Source organism: Carettochelys insculpta, chromosome 5, assembly GCF_033958435.1.
Source record: "Carettochelys insculpta isolate YL-2023 chromosome 5, ASM3395843v1, whole genome shotgun sequence".
In the NCBI taxonomy this organism is placed as follows: domain Eukaryota; kingdom Metazoa; phylum Chordata; order Testudines; family Carettochelyidae; genus Carettochelys; species Carettochelys insculpta.
Genome location: NC_134141.1, coordinates 125937519 through 125958596, shown reverse-complemented (window position 1 = coordinate 125958596; position 21078 = coordinate 125937519). Strand labels below are relative to the sequence as shown.

The window sequence follows — 21078 nt, the reverse complement described above, 5'->3', positions numbered from 1 at the left end:
GACATAGGGCTGACAGGTGTATATAGGGGTGACAGGAGGAGACAGGCTGACAGGTGTATATAGGGCTGACGGGTGAATATATGGGTGATGGCACAGACAGGCTGACATAGGGCTGACAGGTGTATATAGGGGTGACCGGAGGAGACAGGCTGGCAGGTGTATATGGGGCTGACAGGTGTGTATATGGGTGATGGGACAGACAGGCTGACATAGGGCTGACAGGTGTACATGGGGATGATGGGACAGAAAGGTGTACATGGGGCTGACAGGAATACATGGAGCTGACTTGAGTTGGACATGCATACTTAGGGCTGACATGGGACAGACAGGTGTACATGGGCTGACAGGCATATTTGGGGCTGACATGGGCATGGTATGAGTACAAGGGCCTGACATGGAGCTAATGTGCCATCCTGGAGATAACTAGTTCTGGTATTTCAGAAAATGCTACCTAAGAGATGCCAGTTGTCAGTGGGCTGTGGAGATTTGAAGGCAACCGGACAGCTCCATCCCTGGGCTTGTAATAAATGAGCAGGCAGTTTCCAACAGGCCATCAGAAGAGCTAAAGACCAGGCGTTGAGCCTGCCAAGCTCTACAGAAAGGATGAGACAGCAGAATAGAACTAATACTAAAGCGATTCAGCTGTACCTGTCAGCCCATTACAGGGCACGAGAGGGAAATCTGGGGCCCAACTTTAATAGGTGTATTGGTTGGAAAAATACGCCCATGGACCCCTTCATGGCTGACATTCAGCAAACCTCCACCCCCAATACCTCCCCCAAATCCCCCAGACCCCCAACGCTCCCAGCTGCAGAGCAGATCCCTGCCTCCCCCCACCCCCCGGCCAATCAACATGCAGTCAGGAATGTCCTGCTTTTGGTCCTAGCTCACCCACAGGAGCACGTAAACTCTCTGCCCCAATGCAGCAGAGCAGCTACAAGCCTATGTAACTGAAAACCCTGCCCAGCATGCAAATCTTTGCTCAGTAGCAAAATCAGCCCAATGGCTTCCATGCAAAAGTAAAACCACCCACAGCAGGAAAATGCTCAAGGTGCCAGACCTGCCACAGCTGAGTTGGGTCAAGAGGTCCCCAGCACTGCGAACATGCTGACCTCCTCCCAAACCCTGCCCAGCACAATCATGCCAGCAAGTACAGTGATTCGGGCTTGCCTGGCGAGGCAAGAAGTCACAGTTAAGGGGATGATTTGCCACAGTCTGTGGGACTCCTCAGTGGGCATCTAATGAGCCTGTGAAAACTCCTCCTTAAGTAGAAGAGCGCCTCTGTCACAGGAGATGTGCCTAGTCCTCTAGGCTGCCCTGTGTGAAGGACTGGCTCAGTGGAAGGCTTTAACGGGGTTTGAGCAGGGCCTGGTCCTCCTAAGGGCTGGGCGGAGCAGGCTGAAGCGTGCAGGGATGACAAGGCCAGGCATTACTCAGACCTCCCAGAGACATACTATTAAGCAGCGCTAAATAAAGCCCTGAGTGACTCAGCGCCGGTGGGTGGAGTGACATGAACGCCTGCTGGATGGCACCGCCCCGGCTGCGAGGGGCAGGAGAGAACGGGAACGCAGACTTGAGGCCGACACGGCCATGACGGCCAGCTGGGCGCTTGTGGCTGGGGCTTTGCTCTGCATTGCTGGACTTGTCGGAAGATTACCTCCACCCTTCAGGCCTCTGGTCCCCTGACAACCGGGGACTCTGCCCAGCTCCAGAGGTGGGCCTGGGGGAGCCCCAGAATGGCACGAGGGCAGTGGACCCTGCTCCCCGCACCACTTCCTGAGTGGAGCCAGGCGCTGTCATGTGCCAGGTCTCAGGTGCAGGACACAGGGTGGAGAAGGGGGACCCCTTTGCTCTGGGACTCAGGCCCAGTGTGGTGAAGCTGATGCCAGTGGAGGGCTCTGAGCAGCAATGCCGCAGCCCCACAGGACACGGGCGTGAGATGGCGGCAGAGCACTCAGTGCAGGGCCTGATCCTGCCATCCCAAAGCAGACGCATCTCTTAGTGGAGTCACAGGGAGCTTTGCCTGAGGATGGCTGGGCAGGGGCCTGGCTGTGTGATGTGCCAAGGGTGCCCAGCTCCTCCTCCCAGGATGGAGCCGGCACAGCCTGAGTGATGGCCCTGCAAACTAACACTCTTTCAAGACATTTATTTGGAGGCAGAAGCCAAGTGTTGCTGCTACGTACGAGACAGGAGGCTTGGAGATACGCTCCCTGCCTGGCAAACACGAGCCCATTGAAGGAGGGCCTGTGTGCAGGGCCTGGTGTTTCCCAGGCACAAGGGCAGGGAGCAGTCAATGCACAGCCGGGAGCGGGCTGGGCTTCCATCCTCTCTCACTTCGCAGGCTTGTTTGCCGGCTCCCGCACCAGGTTAAGCAGCTTGTCCAGCTTTGCGATCTCCACCTCAGGGCCCTTCTGAACCTCTTGGCCTTTCTTTTCCTAGAGAGAAACGGGTAAGTGACAGCTGGCAGCAGAAAGGGGTCCACCAACTCAGCCGGTGCTGGGGGGCTGCCCAGCAGGTCCAGTGAGGGAGCAGGTCCTCCTGGCCTTGCTGAGGTCCTGCAGGAAGTTGGTTCCACAGGGTGACACTGGGAAGTCTGGTGAGACTGATCAGGAGGTACCCTCCATGTGACACCCAAGCAGGCAGGCCCTGGAGGGGGTCCCTGGCAGGGCTATGGTGGGGTGCTGGAGCCAGCTATCCAAAAGGATGTGGAGGGAGTAGTCGGCAGACAGAACTGCACAATGGTTGGTTATTCCTATGGCGTGTTCCACTCCAATGGTTCTAAGCTGCCTTCAACCCACCCCTTGGCCATGTGCACAGGACACACTTCCCATCTGAGCTGTGCAGCTTACCTGAGTGCTACACAACAATGTAGGAAGAAAGTGCAAAAAAGAGGGTGGAGATGGAGGTGCAGAGGCTGGGGGAAGGAGGATGTTGCTCAACAGAGTGCAGTCACCTGGGCTGGGATCTGGTCCCAGCATCCTGGTTCACACCCTGCAGCCACACAGACCTTTTGTTTCCTTCGCCCACTCCTGCCTGCAAGCCTCCTTCCTCATCACCTTCCAGCCTGTGTAAGGAATGCCTCCCCTGCCCCTCCTTTGTTCAAACCCTCGCTGCTGCCCTGTTGCCAATAAGTTATGCGAAATCACATGCTAGTTAAAGACCATTAGACTGAAGTGCATGTCCCTGACCAGGTGAGTTTCTTATTAGCTCTTTGTCTTAACCTCTCCATGTATATTGGCCTGAGCAGCAGGGTCGGGTGTAAAATCCATATCCGAATCTCTGCGGAGCAGAGTTTGTATTCGTGGAAGGTGCTCAGCAAACTTTTGGATACTAAAAATTTTACCCCCCCCACCCCATTCTCTCACCACACATGCTGTGGAATCTCCAGCAAGTTGTTGGGATGCTCCAGCTCCTCTGAAAGATGACATCTCCCCCCACGGCACCCCTGGCCTCGCACTGGGATGTTGTTCCTGGCTAAGGCACCAAAACAACTTTCTGTGACTGCGCTTTCCTTGCAGCTCTCCAGCCAGTGCAATGCAACCCTACTTAGCGAAAGAGCAAGTGTGGGACTGCAGGATTGCAGCACGGGGGTGGGGGGGGGCTGGATTTGCATGACAAAACTCTAAATTGGGGCAGGCTACTTTAGACCTCCTGTTTCTGCTGTGATGGTTCATTCCAGCAGACAGCTCAGCAGGAATAAACAATTCCCGGGCACTTCCTCCCATGCACAGCTCAGAGGACAGTGGTGGTACCATGTGCTCCCTCTCATGGAGTCTAAGAAAAGAAGGCGCCCCTTGTGCCAAGTGCTGGAGCTGTCACTGTCTCCTCCATTCTAGAGACAGTGGCAATTAGGAAGGAGAAGGAGCCATCTGCCAGCAGGCCTGTTAAAAATAAAATGCTCAGACAGGCCCATTTGCAAGTTTAAAGAAAGGCAGCATCAGCAGGGAGAACAGGGAGCAATTACTTGCGAAAAAAGGGCTCTATCTGCCTGCACGTCATACGCTGCCGAGACATGGCTGATGCAGGGAAGCAACACGTGAGAAGCCTAGCAAAGTCCACGTCCGTAATCCTCCCGCCCGATTGGACGTCACAGACTCCAGCTGACTCACGGAGCAAATTTACTCTCTGGCATGGATTACACACTGTCAGGAGTAATTCCCTGGAACAGCAATTTAGCGGGTGCCTGGGATGTAATTTTAGCAAACGAGCAGATGCCTCGATCGCTTCCCTGGTTTTGACAAAAAGATAACCATGGGGAGCGGGAGGGGACAGAGCGGGAGACATGGCTCAGCACCGAATGTCAAACTCTATTATCTCTTTTTTGTGTGTGAGGAATAAATAAATCCCCCCGAGTGCAGATTGTGTTGGTACTGATGGGATTTTCTGTAGTCACTGCTAGATTAGACTCCACAACCGGCTGCCTGCTGCCTCAGGATTAAGTGGCAGTGGCAGCATGTACCGAAAGGAGAATAACACAGAGAGAAAGAGCACAGAAGAAACACCAGCACGGCCTCCCATTCAGGTTGCTCTCATTATTTACACGGGTGTAATTAGACAGTGTGGCTACCGCATGGTCTATACTCTACCTGTGATGTCCAACATGCTAGCCACAAGCCACATGTGGCCATTTGGCCAGTTGAATGTGCCTGCTTGGCTGGAACAACAAATATATTTTCAGAATAACGTGCCTGGTTTGCAATAGCAGTGGCTACTCTAGTGGCTACTGCTTCAAAACTGGTTGGACATCACAGGACAATGCTGAGAGGCACCAACAGCCAACCTTTTAATAATGAGATGCAGATATTCCTATTGTTCTCCCTGCCCCCAGTCAGCTCACTGTGCAGAAGTAGCAGCAGCTGGGTGAGCAGCAGTAGGCTCAAACTCAACACAGGTTGTAGGACTGAGATGAAGAGACTGCAGAATCCACCAGGTCTCCACGTTTTGGAGACATCCACGTAGCAGTTGTCAGAGTCTCACTGGACCCTGTGCAATGCTCAGCTTCCCAAGCAACAGCCAGACATACCTTTTGCACCTGCAGCTGCCAAGAACCCTGCCCCCTCTCTCCTGCCCATAATGATCACATCCTTATTATGCAAATCTAGATTAATGTTGTGTCCTCTGCTTAGGTCTAAAGGTGGCAGAGAAAATGCAGCTGGTGAGGCAGAGCAGGTAGGTGGGAAGACAGCACTTCACTCCCACCACTGACTCTCCACTCCATACCAGAGGCTGCTCATTGTCCTCATCTCCAAAGTCCTCAGTGAGCTTTGGCCCAAGCACCAAGTAAGCACCTCACTCTCCACACCAACCACAGAACACCGAGCGAACACAACGATGCAGCTGTTGGCACCCAGAACAGGCTACTCGTGGGGGAAGGAACCCAGCTGTAGAACTGTACAGGGCCATGGTCCTAGAGCATATGCGTACCTTCCAGTGTCCTGCTCCAAGGCTCTGGCTGACCACCTGAGTCAGGTGATCAAGGATCATGTGACAAGCAGGAGCCCGCTCAGTCAGAAGCGGGGAGACAAAGTTAAGGTCAGGTGGAAGGTTGGATAGGAGGCACCTGCAGGGAACAGGGGTGCAAACCTCAGCAGAAGAAGGGCTGGCAGCAGGTGCTTGGCTTCAGGAAGGAACTATAGTGTGTGAAGATTCAGGCTCAGTTATTGTAGTGTTTGTCGAATACAGAACACCCAGGAGATGGAGCCTGAGATTCTGTCGCTGTTCATAGAATAGAATACTAGGACTGGAAGGGACCTCGAGAGGCCATCGAGTCCAGCCTCCTGCCCCAATGGCAGGACCACTGATAGACTTCCAGGCCATAATGGCCGGTGCATCCATGAACTCCTAGCTCTAGGAGATCCACTAGAACACAAGGAAAGAGGCATCTGTTTGCACCTGCTGTACTTCAGCAGCGGTGACAGCCACAGTCACAAAAACTCCAGGCCTGATCTCCACTGGGTTACTGTACTTTCACGTTTCCTTAACTCCACTGATTCCAAGAGGGACAGGTGAATCAGGCCCCCGGAGTACAGTCTCCACCTTGACAACGGAACAGAGAACACAGTTCTAACTCGGCGTGCAATGAAGCTTATCATCTCCTGCATGGGGTGCCCTGACATTACAGCCACCGGTGAAAGTTAGCTCGTGGTGGGAGCAGCCACAACACGTGATCTTTGTCAAGGTGAGCTTTGTGTGCTCTTTATTAAATGCAGCAAGTCCCAGCTCCATGAATGATCTTACAGCAAACGCTGGTGAAGTAGCAGGGACTTCCCTCCCTTGGGCCTTTGGTCACACCGCCATGTCTGCCTCCAGGTTGCCTGCTGGGGTGGGGGTGGGGGAGCAGGGCAGGAGGTTTGGCCAGGGAATTCACACACAGAAAAGTCAGATCTCATCCACAATAGCATTCCCCATCTTTTCCCCAAACATGTGGGTGGGGTATAAAGAGTGCTCCTGTGATGCTGTTCTGGGGCACCTGGTGCTTTGCTAATAGCAGTGCAGGGCCTATGACACATGGCTGAACCAATCTGATTCCATCTAAATGGCAGTGGCATGTATGCATGTGGTGGTGCTTCAATCAGCTGGGCAGTGCTGGATGTGAGCTCCCCAGGAAGGGACCTCATTGCAAGGGGCACACTGCGAAAGGAAATGAACATTTCCTAGCGGTTGCAGATGAAAGGAGCCCAGCTGGCGATGTCCTTGTTTCCCTTTTGTCCCCAGAGGTGGTAAGTGAAGGTGCTGCTGAAGCTGCTGTGGTTCAGTTTTCACATCCTGAAGTCTGACACTAGCACAGGGTGAAACTGTGACACGTTCTGAGACGAAGACAGCAAAGATCCCTGCTCTGTGCTTTCCTACCTCTGCATCCTGCAAGTGCCAAGGCAGAGGCTGCTCAGCCAGCACAAGCTGGTCCAACCCTTTCATCCCTCCAAAATGCAAAGGGAGGGGAGCTGGTGACTGGTCATTACAGCTCTCTGCAGCCACTAAAGCAACTGAGGTGAGGGTGGGCCCTTAACAGGTAACCCAGCATGACAGAAGTGACCGCTCTCCAGTGTCACTTAACGAATGAGACTGTTTGACTGCTCTTCTTGGAGGCAGAGAAGTCAGAGCATCCCATTGTTTGTCCTTCCCAATCTGCTCATTGGTGACAGCTGGGAGACCCCGGCGCTAGAGTCACACAGCTGCAGGTTACAGTTGGCAGCCGTTGATTGCCTTGAGTGGAACGGCAATGGGAAGAGGACAGCCAGCTGGCTGGGCAGTGTGGGTAAGCGGAGAAGGGGAGCTGGTGGGAGGAGAGCAGGTGGGGATGAACACAACAGATCAAGTGGGACATGGAATGAAGAGCAATAGGACACAGCGGGATCAGCTTCCTTCCAGCGGACACAGCAATGAAGCAGTAAGACTGGATAGGAACACCTCTGGAGCGGGCTGGGGGAAGGCTCCTTGGCCAGAGAAGTGCACTCTGGGCCATGTTTTCCATCGGGGGAAGCTGGGGGCAGCACAGATATCCAGAGCAGAGCCAGTCAGACAGGATAGCAGCAGGGAGGGGCTGAGTGGGAGAACCAGGCTTCTGCAGCCCCTGGAGTGGATGAGGGAAGGTCTGAAAGGAGCAACTGAGCAGAGCAGCCAGCCAAATGGGTAAGAGAGGTCAGCCACACAGCAGTGGGGGAGAAGCCATCTGCCCGTGTTGGAATAACTGGCCAGTTAGCGCCCTGTGAAGTGGAGAGGCTGGATGTGGTGTTAGATAAGTGCGTTCACAAATGCGGTAGCCGCATCTGACCGCAGCCGTGCAACTGTGTGGAGATATTCTCACACCTCAGGACCTTGAACAGCTGACCGTTTCACCCTCAACCTCTCATGGCGCTTTTTAGATTGCAGTGGTGTGGTTAGCCAAAAAGACCCTTCTCGCACTGCTCTGCAGCCTTGGTGCTACCCTCTACCCCACACAACTGCATTTCAGGGAGGAGGTGATTACTCTAGACATACAGGATCAGATCCTTGGCTACAGCTGAGGAGCATGCAGTCCTGGGAGTGCGGGGTGCTGAGGTGGTATAAAGCTCAACTCTGTTCTCCCTATCCTGCTGCCACTGTGGGAAGTATAAGTTAGAGCAGCCCTTGGACTGCTCTAATTTATGCTGCCTATTAACAGCACAAAGTGGCTGCAATCACAGTCCAGGACTGGTGCACTGCAGAGGCCTTTAACCACATCTTCCCTCCTCTGGGCACACCTTCTGCAAGAGCTGACGATGATAATGTGATTCTCTGTGCTAAGTCTCTTTTCCTAGACAAGTTCCCTCGAACTGGGGTGATCCTCCCCTCTCCCCTGATCTACTATACCAGCTTTGCAGCTGTAACTGGCTAGTGTGGTGGGGGGACTGCACTACAATGGCAAGTGCAAAAAGCTTTGGGGGTCCTTTGGGCAAGACGGTGCACTGTGAACGTGAGCTGATGTTCCTGCCTGGAGTGCCATGGAGAATAAATTAGAACACTTGGAACAGGTGCTGAGGAGGGTAGTTCTGAAAAAGCAACACTCAATCTCAGGGAAGAAAAGCTTGGCTTGCAAAATCCTTGGCAGTCCCGCTTAACATGATAATGGGCTCAGCTGAATGGGAATGAATTGAATTATCTTCTTTCCAAGAAGGAACATCTTACTTCTGCAGAATTCCTTCAGGCAGGCCCAGCTCCCAAGCCTCTGCACCGGGCCATGCTCCCACTGCCCACCAAAGAGCCAAACAGGCATTTCCCTGCCTTACTACGTGCAGCTCTTTAAAGGCCTACAGGAGCTCGGCGCATAAGTACATTTACAGATCTGGCCCTAATTTCTTTTCCAGTGCACACAAGTGCTGATGCTCTGACAGGCACCCTAACAATGCACATCTCAAACTGGGAGGCTGCCCTATGCCTTACCTACAGATAAGAGGGAGCAGATTCTAAAGCCTCTCCATCAATGGAATCCCCCTTCCTGTCTGCGGGACAGAAAAGGGCCAATGCCCCACTGGAATACTGGGCCCAGGTGTAGTGCAGTTTTGGAAAGCAGGATGGATACTTGCAGAGGGCGCAGAGAGGAGCCACAAAAGCAATTCAAGGGCTAGAGAAGATGCCTCACAATGAGAGATGGAAGAAGACAACCTGTTGAGCATATCAGAAAGCAGAGTTAGAGGTCAGAACCTGGTCACCTATAGTTTAGCATGGAAACTAAGTCCCAAGGCAAGTCTCACTCAAGCATAAATCCCGGCCCTAAGTAAAGAATATAATAGCCAGAGGGCGGGAGATAGCGCCAGTGGGAACCCAGAAGGGATTAAAATAAATACATCATAGCTACTATCTTGGGAAAAAATGGCAACTGACTGTCACCTGTGGTGAAGGCTGATTTTTCACTACAGGTTGAACTGCTCTCTTCCGGCAACCTCGGGATGCTGAAGGAGAGAATTTGCTGGACCACAGGAAGTCATTATTGTCTAGCAGATTACCAACACTTCCACTGCTTACTGGGCTCTTGGCAGACATTTGGGGTAAACAACAACACAGAACACTGAGATCCAGGACTGGCAGCTGTAAACAAACTTCATGGAACCACGGGAAACTTGGCCACACACCTGCTAAGTGGTTGTCCGGCTAACTAAAATCATGTCAGATCATGGATATTGCTGGATGAGAGACTTCTGGATTAGACAGGTTCAGCCTGTATTAAAAACAGCCATTGCTTTTCTGAGGTGACCAATAAATGTACTTTATACCAGACCTTGTAGGTCCAAGTTGGAGGGAAAACTTTTCTCTGGCAGACTCACGCCCACTGTTGAGCCCCTCTTGTCTGTTCTTTAGTTGCCATAGTGAGCTACTGGGGTCTTCAAGAATGCTGCTTGTTCCCAGTAAGTACATTTAGACAGTACTAGCACCAGCTTTCCTTTCTGGATTAGCGTGATGCAGCAGCCGAAAAAGCTAATGCATAATTGAGACGCAATGGGGAAATCTTGAGTAGCAGAAGAGAGTTATTTTACCTCTCTCTTTGGCACTGCTGCGATCGATGCCAGAATCCTGGGTCAAGTGCTGGTGCCCACAATTGAAGAAAGATGTGGATAAGTTGGAGGGAGTTCACAGAAGAGGCATGTGAATGATTAACAGTGACAGACTCACAGGGCTCAGACTATTTAGTTTAACAAAGAGAAGTTTAAGGAGTGATGATTATGCTTTATAAGGACCTACATGGGGACCAAAGCTCTAACATGGTTCAAAGGCTAGAAGTTGAAGCGACTGGACCTAAGTAGTAAATTCTTAATGGTGAGAGTGATCAGACCAATTTAACAAGAGCTGTGGGGATTCTTCATCTCTGACAATTTTTAATTCCAGATTGGATGTTTCCCTACAGGTCTGCTCCAGGAATTGTTTTGGAATGTTCTATCACTTGTGTTAAATGCCTGAGGTCAGATTAGATGTTCACAGCAGTTCCTTCTGGCCTTGCTGTCTATGAATCGAGCAGGAACATCAATAATGCCTATGAGAGTAGAAATTCAGTCCCACTGAAGGTCAATGGACTTTGTCTCTCTAGAGCCGTGTCTACACGTGCACGCTACTTCGAAGTAGCGGCACTAACTTCGAAATAGCGCCCGTCACGGCTACACGTGTTGGCGCTATTTTGAAGTTAACATCAACGTTAGGCGGCGAGACGTCGAAGCCGCTAACCCCATGAGGGGATGGCAATAGCACCCTACTTCGACGTTCAGCGTCGAAGTAGGGACCGTGTAGTCGTTGCGCGTCCCGCAACATCGAAATTGCGGGGTCCGCCATGGCAGCCACCAGCTGAGGGGTTGAGAGACGCTCTCTCTCCAGCCCCTGCGGGGCTCTATGGTCATCGTGTGCAGCAGCCCTTAGCCCAGGGCTTCTGGCTGCTGCTGCCGCAGCTGGGGATCCATGCTGCATGCACAGGGTCTGCAACCAGTTGTCGGCTCTGTGGATCTTGTGTTGTTTAGTGCAACTGTGTCTGGGAGGGGCCCTTTAAGGGAGCGGCTTGCTGTTGAGTCCGCCCTGTGACCCTGTCTGCAGCTGTTCCTGGCACCCTTATTTCGATGTGTGCTACTTTGGCGTGTAGACGTTCCCTTGCTGCGCCTATTTCGATGTGGTGCTGCCCAACGTCGAAGTTGAACATCGACGTTGCCAGCCCTGCAGGACGTGTAGACGTTATTCATCGAAATAGGCTATTTCGATGTCGCTACATCGAAATAAGCTACTTCGAAGTAGGCTTCACGTGTAGACGTAGCCTAAGTCATTTAGATACTTTTGAGAATTTAGCTCTATGCAAATAATACATTTCTTCACCTCTGCAATTCAAGCTGTGAGCGCTTAGGTAACACACTCTTCTCTCTGGTTCATAGAATAGGATTTCTTGAAAGAGCTGGAAAAATTCATCTCAGTGTAGGCTGTGGTTCAGATGCTGTCAGATCTGATGCAGTTCAAATGCTGTGCATTTTTCTGTAATTAGATGCTTCTATTTCTTTCCCAGTGGTGCAATGCTGTTTACAAGCAGGTTAGGGATGTAAACAAAATAACAAGCTGTTTAGATTTTGCACATATTGGGTCTGGGCAGCAACCACAAAGAAATTAGCAAATATGGGTAAGCCACTACAGAGCGATCTCCCACATCTAATCCTCCCCGGGCCAGGAAAAGTGCTTTCTCATTACAGCGGCAGAAAGAAGCAGAATGTGCTAGTCCACATGGGCAGAGGTGAATGGTGCCAGCTGTTGCTTTACGGATTAGTGCTTTGGTACTATATGCTGGTGGGAAATGGATTGTTTTAACAAAAAGATAGGGAGTGGCACTACCATCAAATATCCAGCTATTCCATTGATAGAGCACCACCACTGTAACACCATATAAAATGGTTCTCACTTCCATTAGCAGCCTCCTTCTAGTAGAATATGCCCTTAAAGTGAACCATAGTAGGCCTGCCCTGCCAGAGATTTTACCAATTCAGCCTCTCCATGTCACTGTGTGCTGATGCAATGGTTCAGTGCTATTGTTAAGCTCATCTCCAGGTAGCTTTCCAATGCCCCAAACCTAGGGCATGGGCATAGGAGTGGGGAGCTGGATAGCTGAGCATGTCAGGAGCCAGACTCCCAGAGGTTATGTAAAGAAGCATCAAAAAGGGAACAACTGGAGACCCTGCCTGGAGAAATGAAGCAGAGAAGAAAAGGGAAACCCTCATCGAAGTGCTTTCAAAGCAGGGGAACAGACAGGAATAAAGGGGCACAGGATGTTGCAAACTAGCAGAGAGGTGAAGCTACCGTGACATCAGCTCCAATATGCCTGAGTGAAAGGCCATCCCGCAGCTGGGCCCAGGCAGCTGTGCTGCGCAGCACAGGTACAGCTTTCCGGGGGTTCTGGTTTGGGGACCCTAACTCAAGACACCTTTACACAGAGGCTGAGAACTCATTGCACTCATTGAATTCAGCTCTGAAGACCAGGCCTTGGCTGTCTCAAGCAGGGACCAGGAATTTTGATGCTCCTTGGGCCCAAGTTTCACACAGATGTTGGCCGTGAGTTTGGGTGTGGTAAAGCATCCTTCCTGCACTCGGCACTCAGTAGCGCAGTCCATGGGCTAGAGATCCTTTGGCTGTCCCCAGCCTTCTCTAGGCAGAAAGAGTTGTTTGGCCACATGTGCGGCAGGGGATGCCTCTGCACTGCACAGCTCTGTGATCTGCAGATCTTAGTAACCCGACTGTGCCCTGTTCAGAGCATTTGTCTACTCCAGGATGGCTGTGTACAGGATAGCGTGTGTGGCTGGGAATGGGGTGACGTTATCAGAATCTGGTAGGAACATGCAAAACATTGTTGCAACCCCTGTTATCAGTTTGCACCAAATCTTGTACAAATTGGGCCAAGTGAGGTGTTTCTGAACAGCTGATAATTCGCTGATTCTTAGGGAGACCGTATCTCCCTGTCCCAAATATGGGACAGGGAGGTATGCAGGGGAGGGGCGGCTCCTCCTGGCTCCGCTCAGCCCTGGGGAGCTGGGAAGGAGGCAGCAGCTGCCAGCACTCTGTGGGAGCCCTGGGTAAGCAGCAGCCCCCCACCACCCCGGCCCTCCCCCAGAGTCCTGGGGAAGTGACAGACCCAAGTGCTTCCTGGGAAGCAGGAGCCCCCGGCCCTCCCCCAGAGCCCCGGAGAAGTGGCAGTGGCAGCCACCCACACTACCCTGCTTCCCTGAGGTCAGCGGGGAAGTGGGGGGCAAATTCAGGACAATTAGTCCCTTTTAAAAAATAAGCTGGGACAATTTTTTGGTGTCCCAAATATGGGACTGTTCCGCTTCATACGGGACAGATGGTCACCCTCCTGATTCTATTTGTACTGCTCATATGCATGAATTATTTTTGTATCAGAAGCTATGAATATTAGCTATGTACTTGTATTTCAGCTATTTGCTTCTGGGAGACCTCAATAGGAGACCAGCCTATTGCGAAAAGGTTGCCCGCCAAATGAGTAGCTGTACTTCATTGACAGCGCACCTCAAGTGATGCCATTCCAAATCTAAGGAACTTTGCTGTTGCTGTGAACATTCAGCCCAGCACGTAGGCCAGGGCTGCAGGCTTAGAAAGGACTGAGTCTTGCATGGCCAGGTGACTTGCTCATGTGACAAATTCCATTTAGGGAAGTACTTTCACAAAGCAAGAACAATGGAATTCCCTCCACATGGGCAAGACTATAAAAGGGCCCTGGAGCTTCTTCCATTTGTCTTCATTCTACCTCACCACTTCAGGAGCATCTTTGCTATAAATTGAACTCAAAAGGACTGATGACCCGTCGAACAGAGGAGGAATTCCAGAGACTTATAAGAGAGCAGATTAATCCATCTCTGCTTCAAACCTGCATCAAGAACCTTGTAACTGGTGTATGCAATTTGATTCCTCTAACAATTTTACTCTCATTCTTTCTTCCTTCCTTTTATTAATAAACCTTTAGATTTTAGACTCGAAAAAGCTTGGCACAGTGTGCTATTTTCAGTAATATCTGTGGTATAAATTGACCTGGGAATGAGGCTGGTGTAATATGATGGGATTTCTGGGCACAGTTAGAGAAATCAATTCAGGGTATCTTTGCTTAAAACTGGGCCACTCAGAGCCCCAGGCTGGAATTTCCTTCCCACTAAGGCAAATCCAATCAGCCACATAGGTACCTCTGCCAGCTCCATTGGCCAGTCAGAAGCTACACAAGCAAACCCATGGACTTCCTTCAGCTGCTCTACCAGACCAACAAACCCCCAAACTCAGGTGAGTGGGTCTTAAAACCTATTTCACCCCAATCCACACAGATTCTTCCAGGCCCCAGACGATTCAGCCATAGTCTCTGGTCAACATATAATTGGATCTTACCCATATCACCACACAAAAGCCAGATCCTTTAGATCTAAACATCTAAAGGTTTATTTACAAAGCAAGAACAAACGGGGTTAGAGATAACAATTATTAAGGTGATACTTTACATACACCAACAAGAAGTCTTGTGGCACCTTATAGACTAACAGATATTTTGGAGCATAAGCGTTTGTGGGCAAAGACCCGTTTCATCAGATGCATGAGTGGAGGAGCAGTTTCAGAGGGGTATTTAAAGAGTGGGGTCCCAGTAAGAGGGAGGGCCAGAGCTGACAAGTATTGGAGGGGTAGCCGTGTTAGTCTGGATCTGTAACAGCAACGAAGGGTCCTGTGGCACCTTATAGACTAAGAGAAAAGTTTTGAGCATGAGCTTTCGTGAGCACTGAAGTGAGTCTGTGCTTATGAAAGCTCATGCTCAAAACTTTTCTGTTAGTCTATAAGGTGCCACAGGACCCTTCGTTGCTGTTACAGAGCTGACAAGGTCTATTCAGCATGGTGAAAATGGCCCAGTATCAACAGTACTTAGCAGATTACAAAGGCAGTTTCTCTGCTCTGGATGCTAATATCTCCCCATTAGACTCTGACAAAGCCTCACACCCCCCTGTCTGATCTGACGTTGTTTTTTCCTCTTTTGATAAGTACTGTTGATACTGGGCCATTTCCACCTTGCTGAATAGAACTGGTCAGCTCCGGCCCTCCCTCTTACTGGGACCCCACTCTTTAAATACCCCTCTGAAATCGCCACTCAACTCATGCATCAGATGAAGCGGGTCTTTGCCCACAAAAGCTTATGCTCCAAAATATCTGTTAGTCTATAAGGTGCCATTTGGATGTCACATTGGCACCCCCAGGGCCGCTGCGCAGATTTTCCTGGAGGGTCTCTCTGAACTTTTCAGCTTTCTCCAAGTTTGCCGTCTTTCTGGTGTCAATGGGGGGCCTTCCAGCAGGTTTACAGCAGTACAGCTTCTTGGGTCTCAGCTTGAGCTTGGAGCAAACTAGCGAGTCATCTGTATCACAGTCAACACTATGATAGCTGCGTGTCAGAAGGATGTTTTTGAGGTTATTACGTCTAGTGATGACCACGTCTAGTTGATGCCAAATGGCAACATCTGAGGGATACAGTTTACAACACGGCCTTGTCAGTGTTTGGAAGAAAAGCTAGAAACACGAACGACTGGTTCGACGCTAACTCAGATGAGATGATTCCAGTCATTGAAAAGAAGCACGCTGCACTCCTGGAGTACAAATGCTCACCGAGCCAGAGTACCCAGCAAGCACTTAGAGCGGCCAGAAGAACAGTACAGCAGACAGCCAGGCGCTGTGCCAACAACCACTGGCTCCAGCTATGCAGCAGCATCCAGACGTGTGCTGACTTTGGTAATGTGAGAGGAATGTACGAGGGTATGAAGAAGGCATTAGGACCTACCCAGAAAAAGATGGCACCTCTGAAATCCAAATCTGGTGAAGTCATCGCTGACAAAGCCAAACAGATGGAGCGCTGGGTTGAGCACTACTCTGAGCTGTACTCACGCGAAAACGTTGTGGTTGACGCAGCCCTCGATGCCGTCAAGCTCCTACCAGTAATGGATGAACTGGATCAAGAACCAACTGTGGATGAACTGAAGAGAGCCATCGACAGCATTGCAGCAGGAAAGGCCCCTGGCCAGGATGGTATACCACCAGAGGTAATCAAGTGTGCCACGGACACTCTCCTGGAACCCCTACATGAGCTACTGTGACTGTGCTGGAAAGAGGGTGAGGTTCCACAGGATATGTGCAACGCCACCATTGTAACCTTGTATAAGAACAAAGGAGACAGAAGCGACTGCAACAACTACCGTGGAATCTCCCTCCTAAGCATCACTGGTAAACTGTTCGCTCGCGTCATCCTCGGCAGACTCCAGAAGATTGCTGAGAGGGTGTACCCCGAATCACAGTGCGGATTCCGCACAGAGAGGTCTACCGTTGACATGGTCTTCCCTCTAAGGCAGCTGCAGGTGAAGTGCAGGGAGCAGAGGAAGCCACTCTACATAGCCTTCATCAACCTAACCAAGGCCTTCAACTTGGTCAGCAGGGATGGTCTGTTCAAACTGCTCCACAAGATAGGCTGTCCTCCACGGTTACTCAAGATGATCCAGTCGTTCCACGAAGACATGAGAGGAACCATCCAATATGACGGCGCATTATCGGATGCTTTCAGAATCAGGAGCGGCGTCAAACAAGGATGCGTGCTTGCTCCAACATTGTTCGGGATCTTCTTCGCACTCCTCCTGAAGCATGCCTTTGGATCTTCATCAGAGGGCATCTTGCTGCACACAAGATCTGATGGGAAACTGTTTAATCTTGCAAGGCTGAAAGCTAAGTCTAAGGTGCGGGAAGTCCTCATCAGAGACATGCTGTTCGCAGACGATGCTGCTGTAGTGTCTCACACAGAAGACCCCCTTCAAAAACTGCTGGATCAGTTCTCCAAAGCGTGCAAGGACTTTGGGCTTACCATCAGCCTAAAGAAGACAAACGTACTCGGTCAGGATGTTGCTGAATCCCCATCAATCAGCATTGACAACTATACGTTAGAGGTCATCCACGAGTTCGTATACCTCGGGTCCACCATCACTGACACCCTGTCGTTGGACACTGAGCTAAATAGGAGGATCGGAAAAGCGGCCACAACTCTGTCCAGACTCAGCAAGAGAGTGTGGAATAACAACAAGTGGTACACTCACACCAAAATGTAAGTCTACAGAGCCTGCATCCTCAGCACCCTCCTCTATGGCAGCAAGACTTGCACCCTGTATGCCCGCCAGGAAAAGAGGCTGAACGTCTTCCACTTGCGCTGTCTCAGGTGCATCCTTGGAATATCATGGAAGGACAGAGTGACCAACACCGCCGTCCTAGAGCAAGCTGGAATCCCAACCATGCACACCCTCCTCAGGCAGCATTGGCGCCGCTGGCTTGGCCACGTCCACAGGATGAATGATGGAAGGATTCCAAAAGACATCCTGTATGGTGAGCTAGCCTCTGGAAAAACACCTCCCGGACGCCCCCAGTTGCGCTACAAAGATGTCTGCAAGAGAGACCTCAGAGAGGTAGACGTCGAGCTGGACAACTGGGAAGAACTAGCAGATGACTGCAGCAGATGGAGGCAGGGGTTACACAAGGACGTTCAGAAGGGCGAGATAAGGATCAGACAGCTAGCAGAGGAGAAGCGAGTGCACAGAAAGCACACTAAGGACTTGCCAGACACCCACCACATCTGCAAGAGATGCAGCAAGGACTGTCACTCTCATGTGGGTCTTCATAGTCACAGTAGACGCTGTAAATGAAGTCCTCAATTGAAACTATAAAGGGCGCGATCCATAGTCTACATAGACTGAAGGATGCCTCCTACTACTACTACTACTAAAAGGTGCCACAAGACTTCTTGTTGTTCTCGAAGCTACAGACTAACACGGCTACCTCTCTGATACTTTACATACACCAATTACACCTATTGATGCAGGCCAGCGATATTCCATGCTGATTCTTGAAAGCCTCTGCAAATCCAACCCATAAGGGATATAATTTCAGGTTACATAGCTTCAGTTACTGGAGAATTGTAGATCTGGCCAGCTGTAATTAACATGCTGAAACACAGACCCTTGGAAACAGGAACAGGAACAAAAGATAAAAGACTTTCCTCCAAGATGGATGCTGCTAGGCCCACTCCATACATATTCATTCATTCATCTTGGAGAAAAGTCTTTTATCTTTTGTTCCTGTCACGTGACAGCTGGTCCTTTGGGATCAGAAGAACCTGTCTGGATTTGGTGAGATTGGTTTTCATAGGCTCTCACCTGTGTATGGAGGGGACTGGCTGTAGCACAGCAGAAACTAGAGTGTCGGAGGGAACTGCCTGTGAGACTTTTTTCTAGTCAGGGTGGCCAACAGAAGAGTTCTTTGTGACTGGTGTGGTGTCTTATAGTGAAGAACTCCTAGCCTTGGGCTGTAGGTGGCCCTGGCTCTAAGCAATATGACCTGATACGACCCTCTCAGAAGTGCACCAGAAAACCCTAAACATTACAGCAGGATACAGAACCTCACAAGGAAATGTGAAATTTCAAATTAAAAATCCTCTTTGGCTGGTCTCTTATCTGCCACAATCATTTCAGAAAAGCAGCTGCTCTGCAGCAGGCTGGCAGAAGCTCAGTGCACCTCTGGTAGCTGTAAAGTTTAACCAACCAGTTCCTGAGCCGCTGGGAGTACTCAACCTACAGCAGACCATCACAGCATTTGTGTCCCTGGGCAGCTCAGGAAAACGAGTCATGAATGTTAAAGCTTTGGTGCAGTTGGCTGAGAGCCATTCTGCCTGTTCCTACAATGTGACAATCAGCTGCATTAGTGGATCATCCTAAAGCATGCTCTCTCCTAAAGAGGTCTAGTGTGAAATGGAAGAAGAAATGAGCTTTATCTATAAGCAGGTAGAAGAAACTTAATATGCTTTTGATCTCCTACTTTGGCAAAAATCAGTTCTCTAACTGAGACCTCCTTGGCCAAGGGCTTTGCAGGCACAGGAGGAATTAGATCAAACGTGTAAAGATAGTTTCTTCCTCCTTATGGCAAAGCAACAGCAAAGGTGCCTTTTTAGGCTGCTAACAATGGAAGTGGCATGTTAATCAGTCAAACGGTGAACTCAGAAGATCTGCCTGGCGACATCCTGGTTCCAGCGAGGTTCATGGAATGGACTGGCTGCTCCCATTCCAAATATTTTCAGTGTCACAGTGCGGAGGATTATTCATGTTTGTGTACTCATGTATGTGTAATCGCCCACAGGTGGACTCAAACCTGGGACCTCTAAGAGCTTAGTGCACGAGCCCCTGAATCTGAGCTAAAAGCCTGCTAGCACGCAGCTAAGGCTGGATAGGAGACTGTATTTCTCTGTGTAAATGGTCTAGGTGTCACTACATGGGACAGTGGGATCACTTCTAATCTCCCCTTCCCAAGAGTGATGTGGTAGTGAAAACAAAGTGTTGAGAATGAATCTGGAGGCAAAGCATCTGGAAGAAGCCTTCGTATATGAGAGAGCTCAGAAGCACGGGCAAAAAAGCAGAGCTGCATGAATATAAAGGTTATCATAGTCATTCACTCTAAAGATCCATGGGCGTTTTGAAGCTTTTCTCCAAAAGATGAAGCCTATGAAAGAAAGTCACAGATGACGTGATTACTGGCTTCTAGCTATGTACAGGAGATTCTCTCTGTCTCTCTCTCTCTCCATGGGTTAGGAATTCAGGATTTTTTCCACAATCAGTAAGTAAATCTGCAAATGAAAGAGGGTCCTGTCTGAAACATGACGTTTGAAAACACTTGACATTTGAAAGAATCAAAGTGTAATGTTCTTTCAGTTGTTCCTCCAGATTCAGCCAAGTTCTTGAGTGATACAAGCACAATTTTTATTTATTGATGGAATTAATTTCTTTGCTTTTTCTTCATCCCATCAATAAGGGTCAGCAGCTCTTGTTCTACACCTCCAAACACGCTTCCTAGCTGACACCAACCTTCTTTGTGCCCTCTTCAGCACCTCAAATAACCTTTTTATAGGTGCTTCCTTGTGGTCCTTGTCACATGACTACTAACTCTTGCACCTGCTGGTCAACATATCCCGCAATTCACATGACCCAGCCTTGTTTTTTCCATGATATGGGATATCTGCATCATGGCACATACCGTTTCACTGTGTAGCCTATCAGCTCTCATCTTATCCAGCATCCACCTGAGCTTTTGACAGTGAAAAGTAGCTGTTATCTCCGCTTCACTGGCCAGGACTCCTACTCATACATCATGATTGGCCTAATTATGATCTTATACACTTCCTCTTTTGTTTACTTAGCACATTCTTACTGTAGAGAATTCCTGTCAACTCCCTCCATCCAAAAGTGCTGTTCATGCAGTTGGATAGAATTAATTATAACCATCGGAGGGGTTTTGTTTTGTGTTGAGCTAATTTACCTGACTGAAGAACACTGCACATAACTCTGTTCGTGTGTATGGTCAATGTAGGATGTGATGGGAAAAACAGTGTGTATTGCCCATGACACCATCAAGGCATCGCTACAGGCAGCAACACTCAGATAAAGACTTGGGAATGTAATGGTTTCTCTGGCCCAACTACAGCTCAGTCTGAAACAGATCCCTAACGTCCTCCTGGTACAGCTGGAAAGTCTGAGGTGACAGAAGAGCACATCATCTTAAACTCAAGCACTCTAAAGTTAATTTTGCACTCACTGGCAGGAGCAATAGCAGCTCCCTCATTCAGCAGCAACAGTGGTAGAGAGTGAAAGGTAATTTCTGGTCCACTGAGCCCCCAGACCACCCCGATACATGTTCCTGAATCCTGACCTGGCAAGACTACCTCTATAGATGACAGAGGGGTTCATTTTCATTGGCTATTCAAGGGAATTTCAATGAGGTGCCACCAGCAGTCTACGTATATAATGCCTGTCACGCTGCTGTCTGAACATTGCTGGTTCAGTCACGTGGAAGCTAGGAACTGGGCTGAGATTCTCCTACTCATTTCAAATAACCTGTTTTTTATTTACAGTTAGTTCTCTTTGCTGCATAGCACACATCACCATGACACACAATAACAAGGTAACCAATAATGAGATATACTGAGCCAGATCCTGCAATTCAATGCAAATATCCAGAGGGACTGAAAGCACTGAAAATGAAAACTGCAATTTCCTTATC

At 49.9% G+C, this 21078-nt stretch overlaps 1 protein-coding gene across 1 annotated transcript in view; it reads right to left on the bottom strand.

Moving 5' to 3' along the window:
• Window positions 1–2131: 2131 nt before the first annotated feature.
• The window catches only part of LOC142013949 (dynein axonemal intermediate chain 1-like), a 233542-nt gene continuing 214595 nt past the window's right edge, over window positions 2132–21078 (bottom strand). Inside the window, exon 17 of the mRNA XM_074995971.1 lies at window positions 2132–2435. Coding sequence (XP_074852072.1) covers window positions 2331–2435 — 105 coding nt within the window. The 3' untranslated portion in view covers window positions 2132–2330. The remainder of the gene's footprint in view (window positions 2436–21078) is intronic.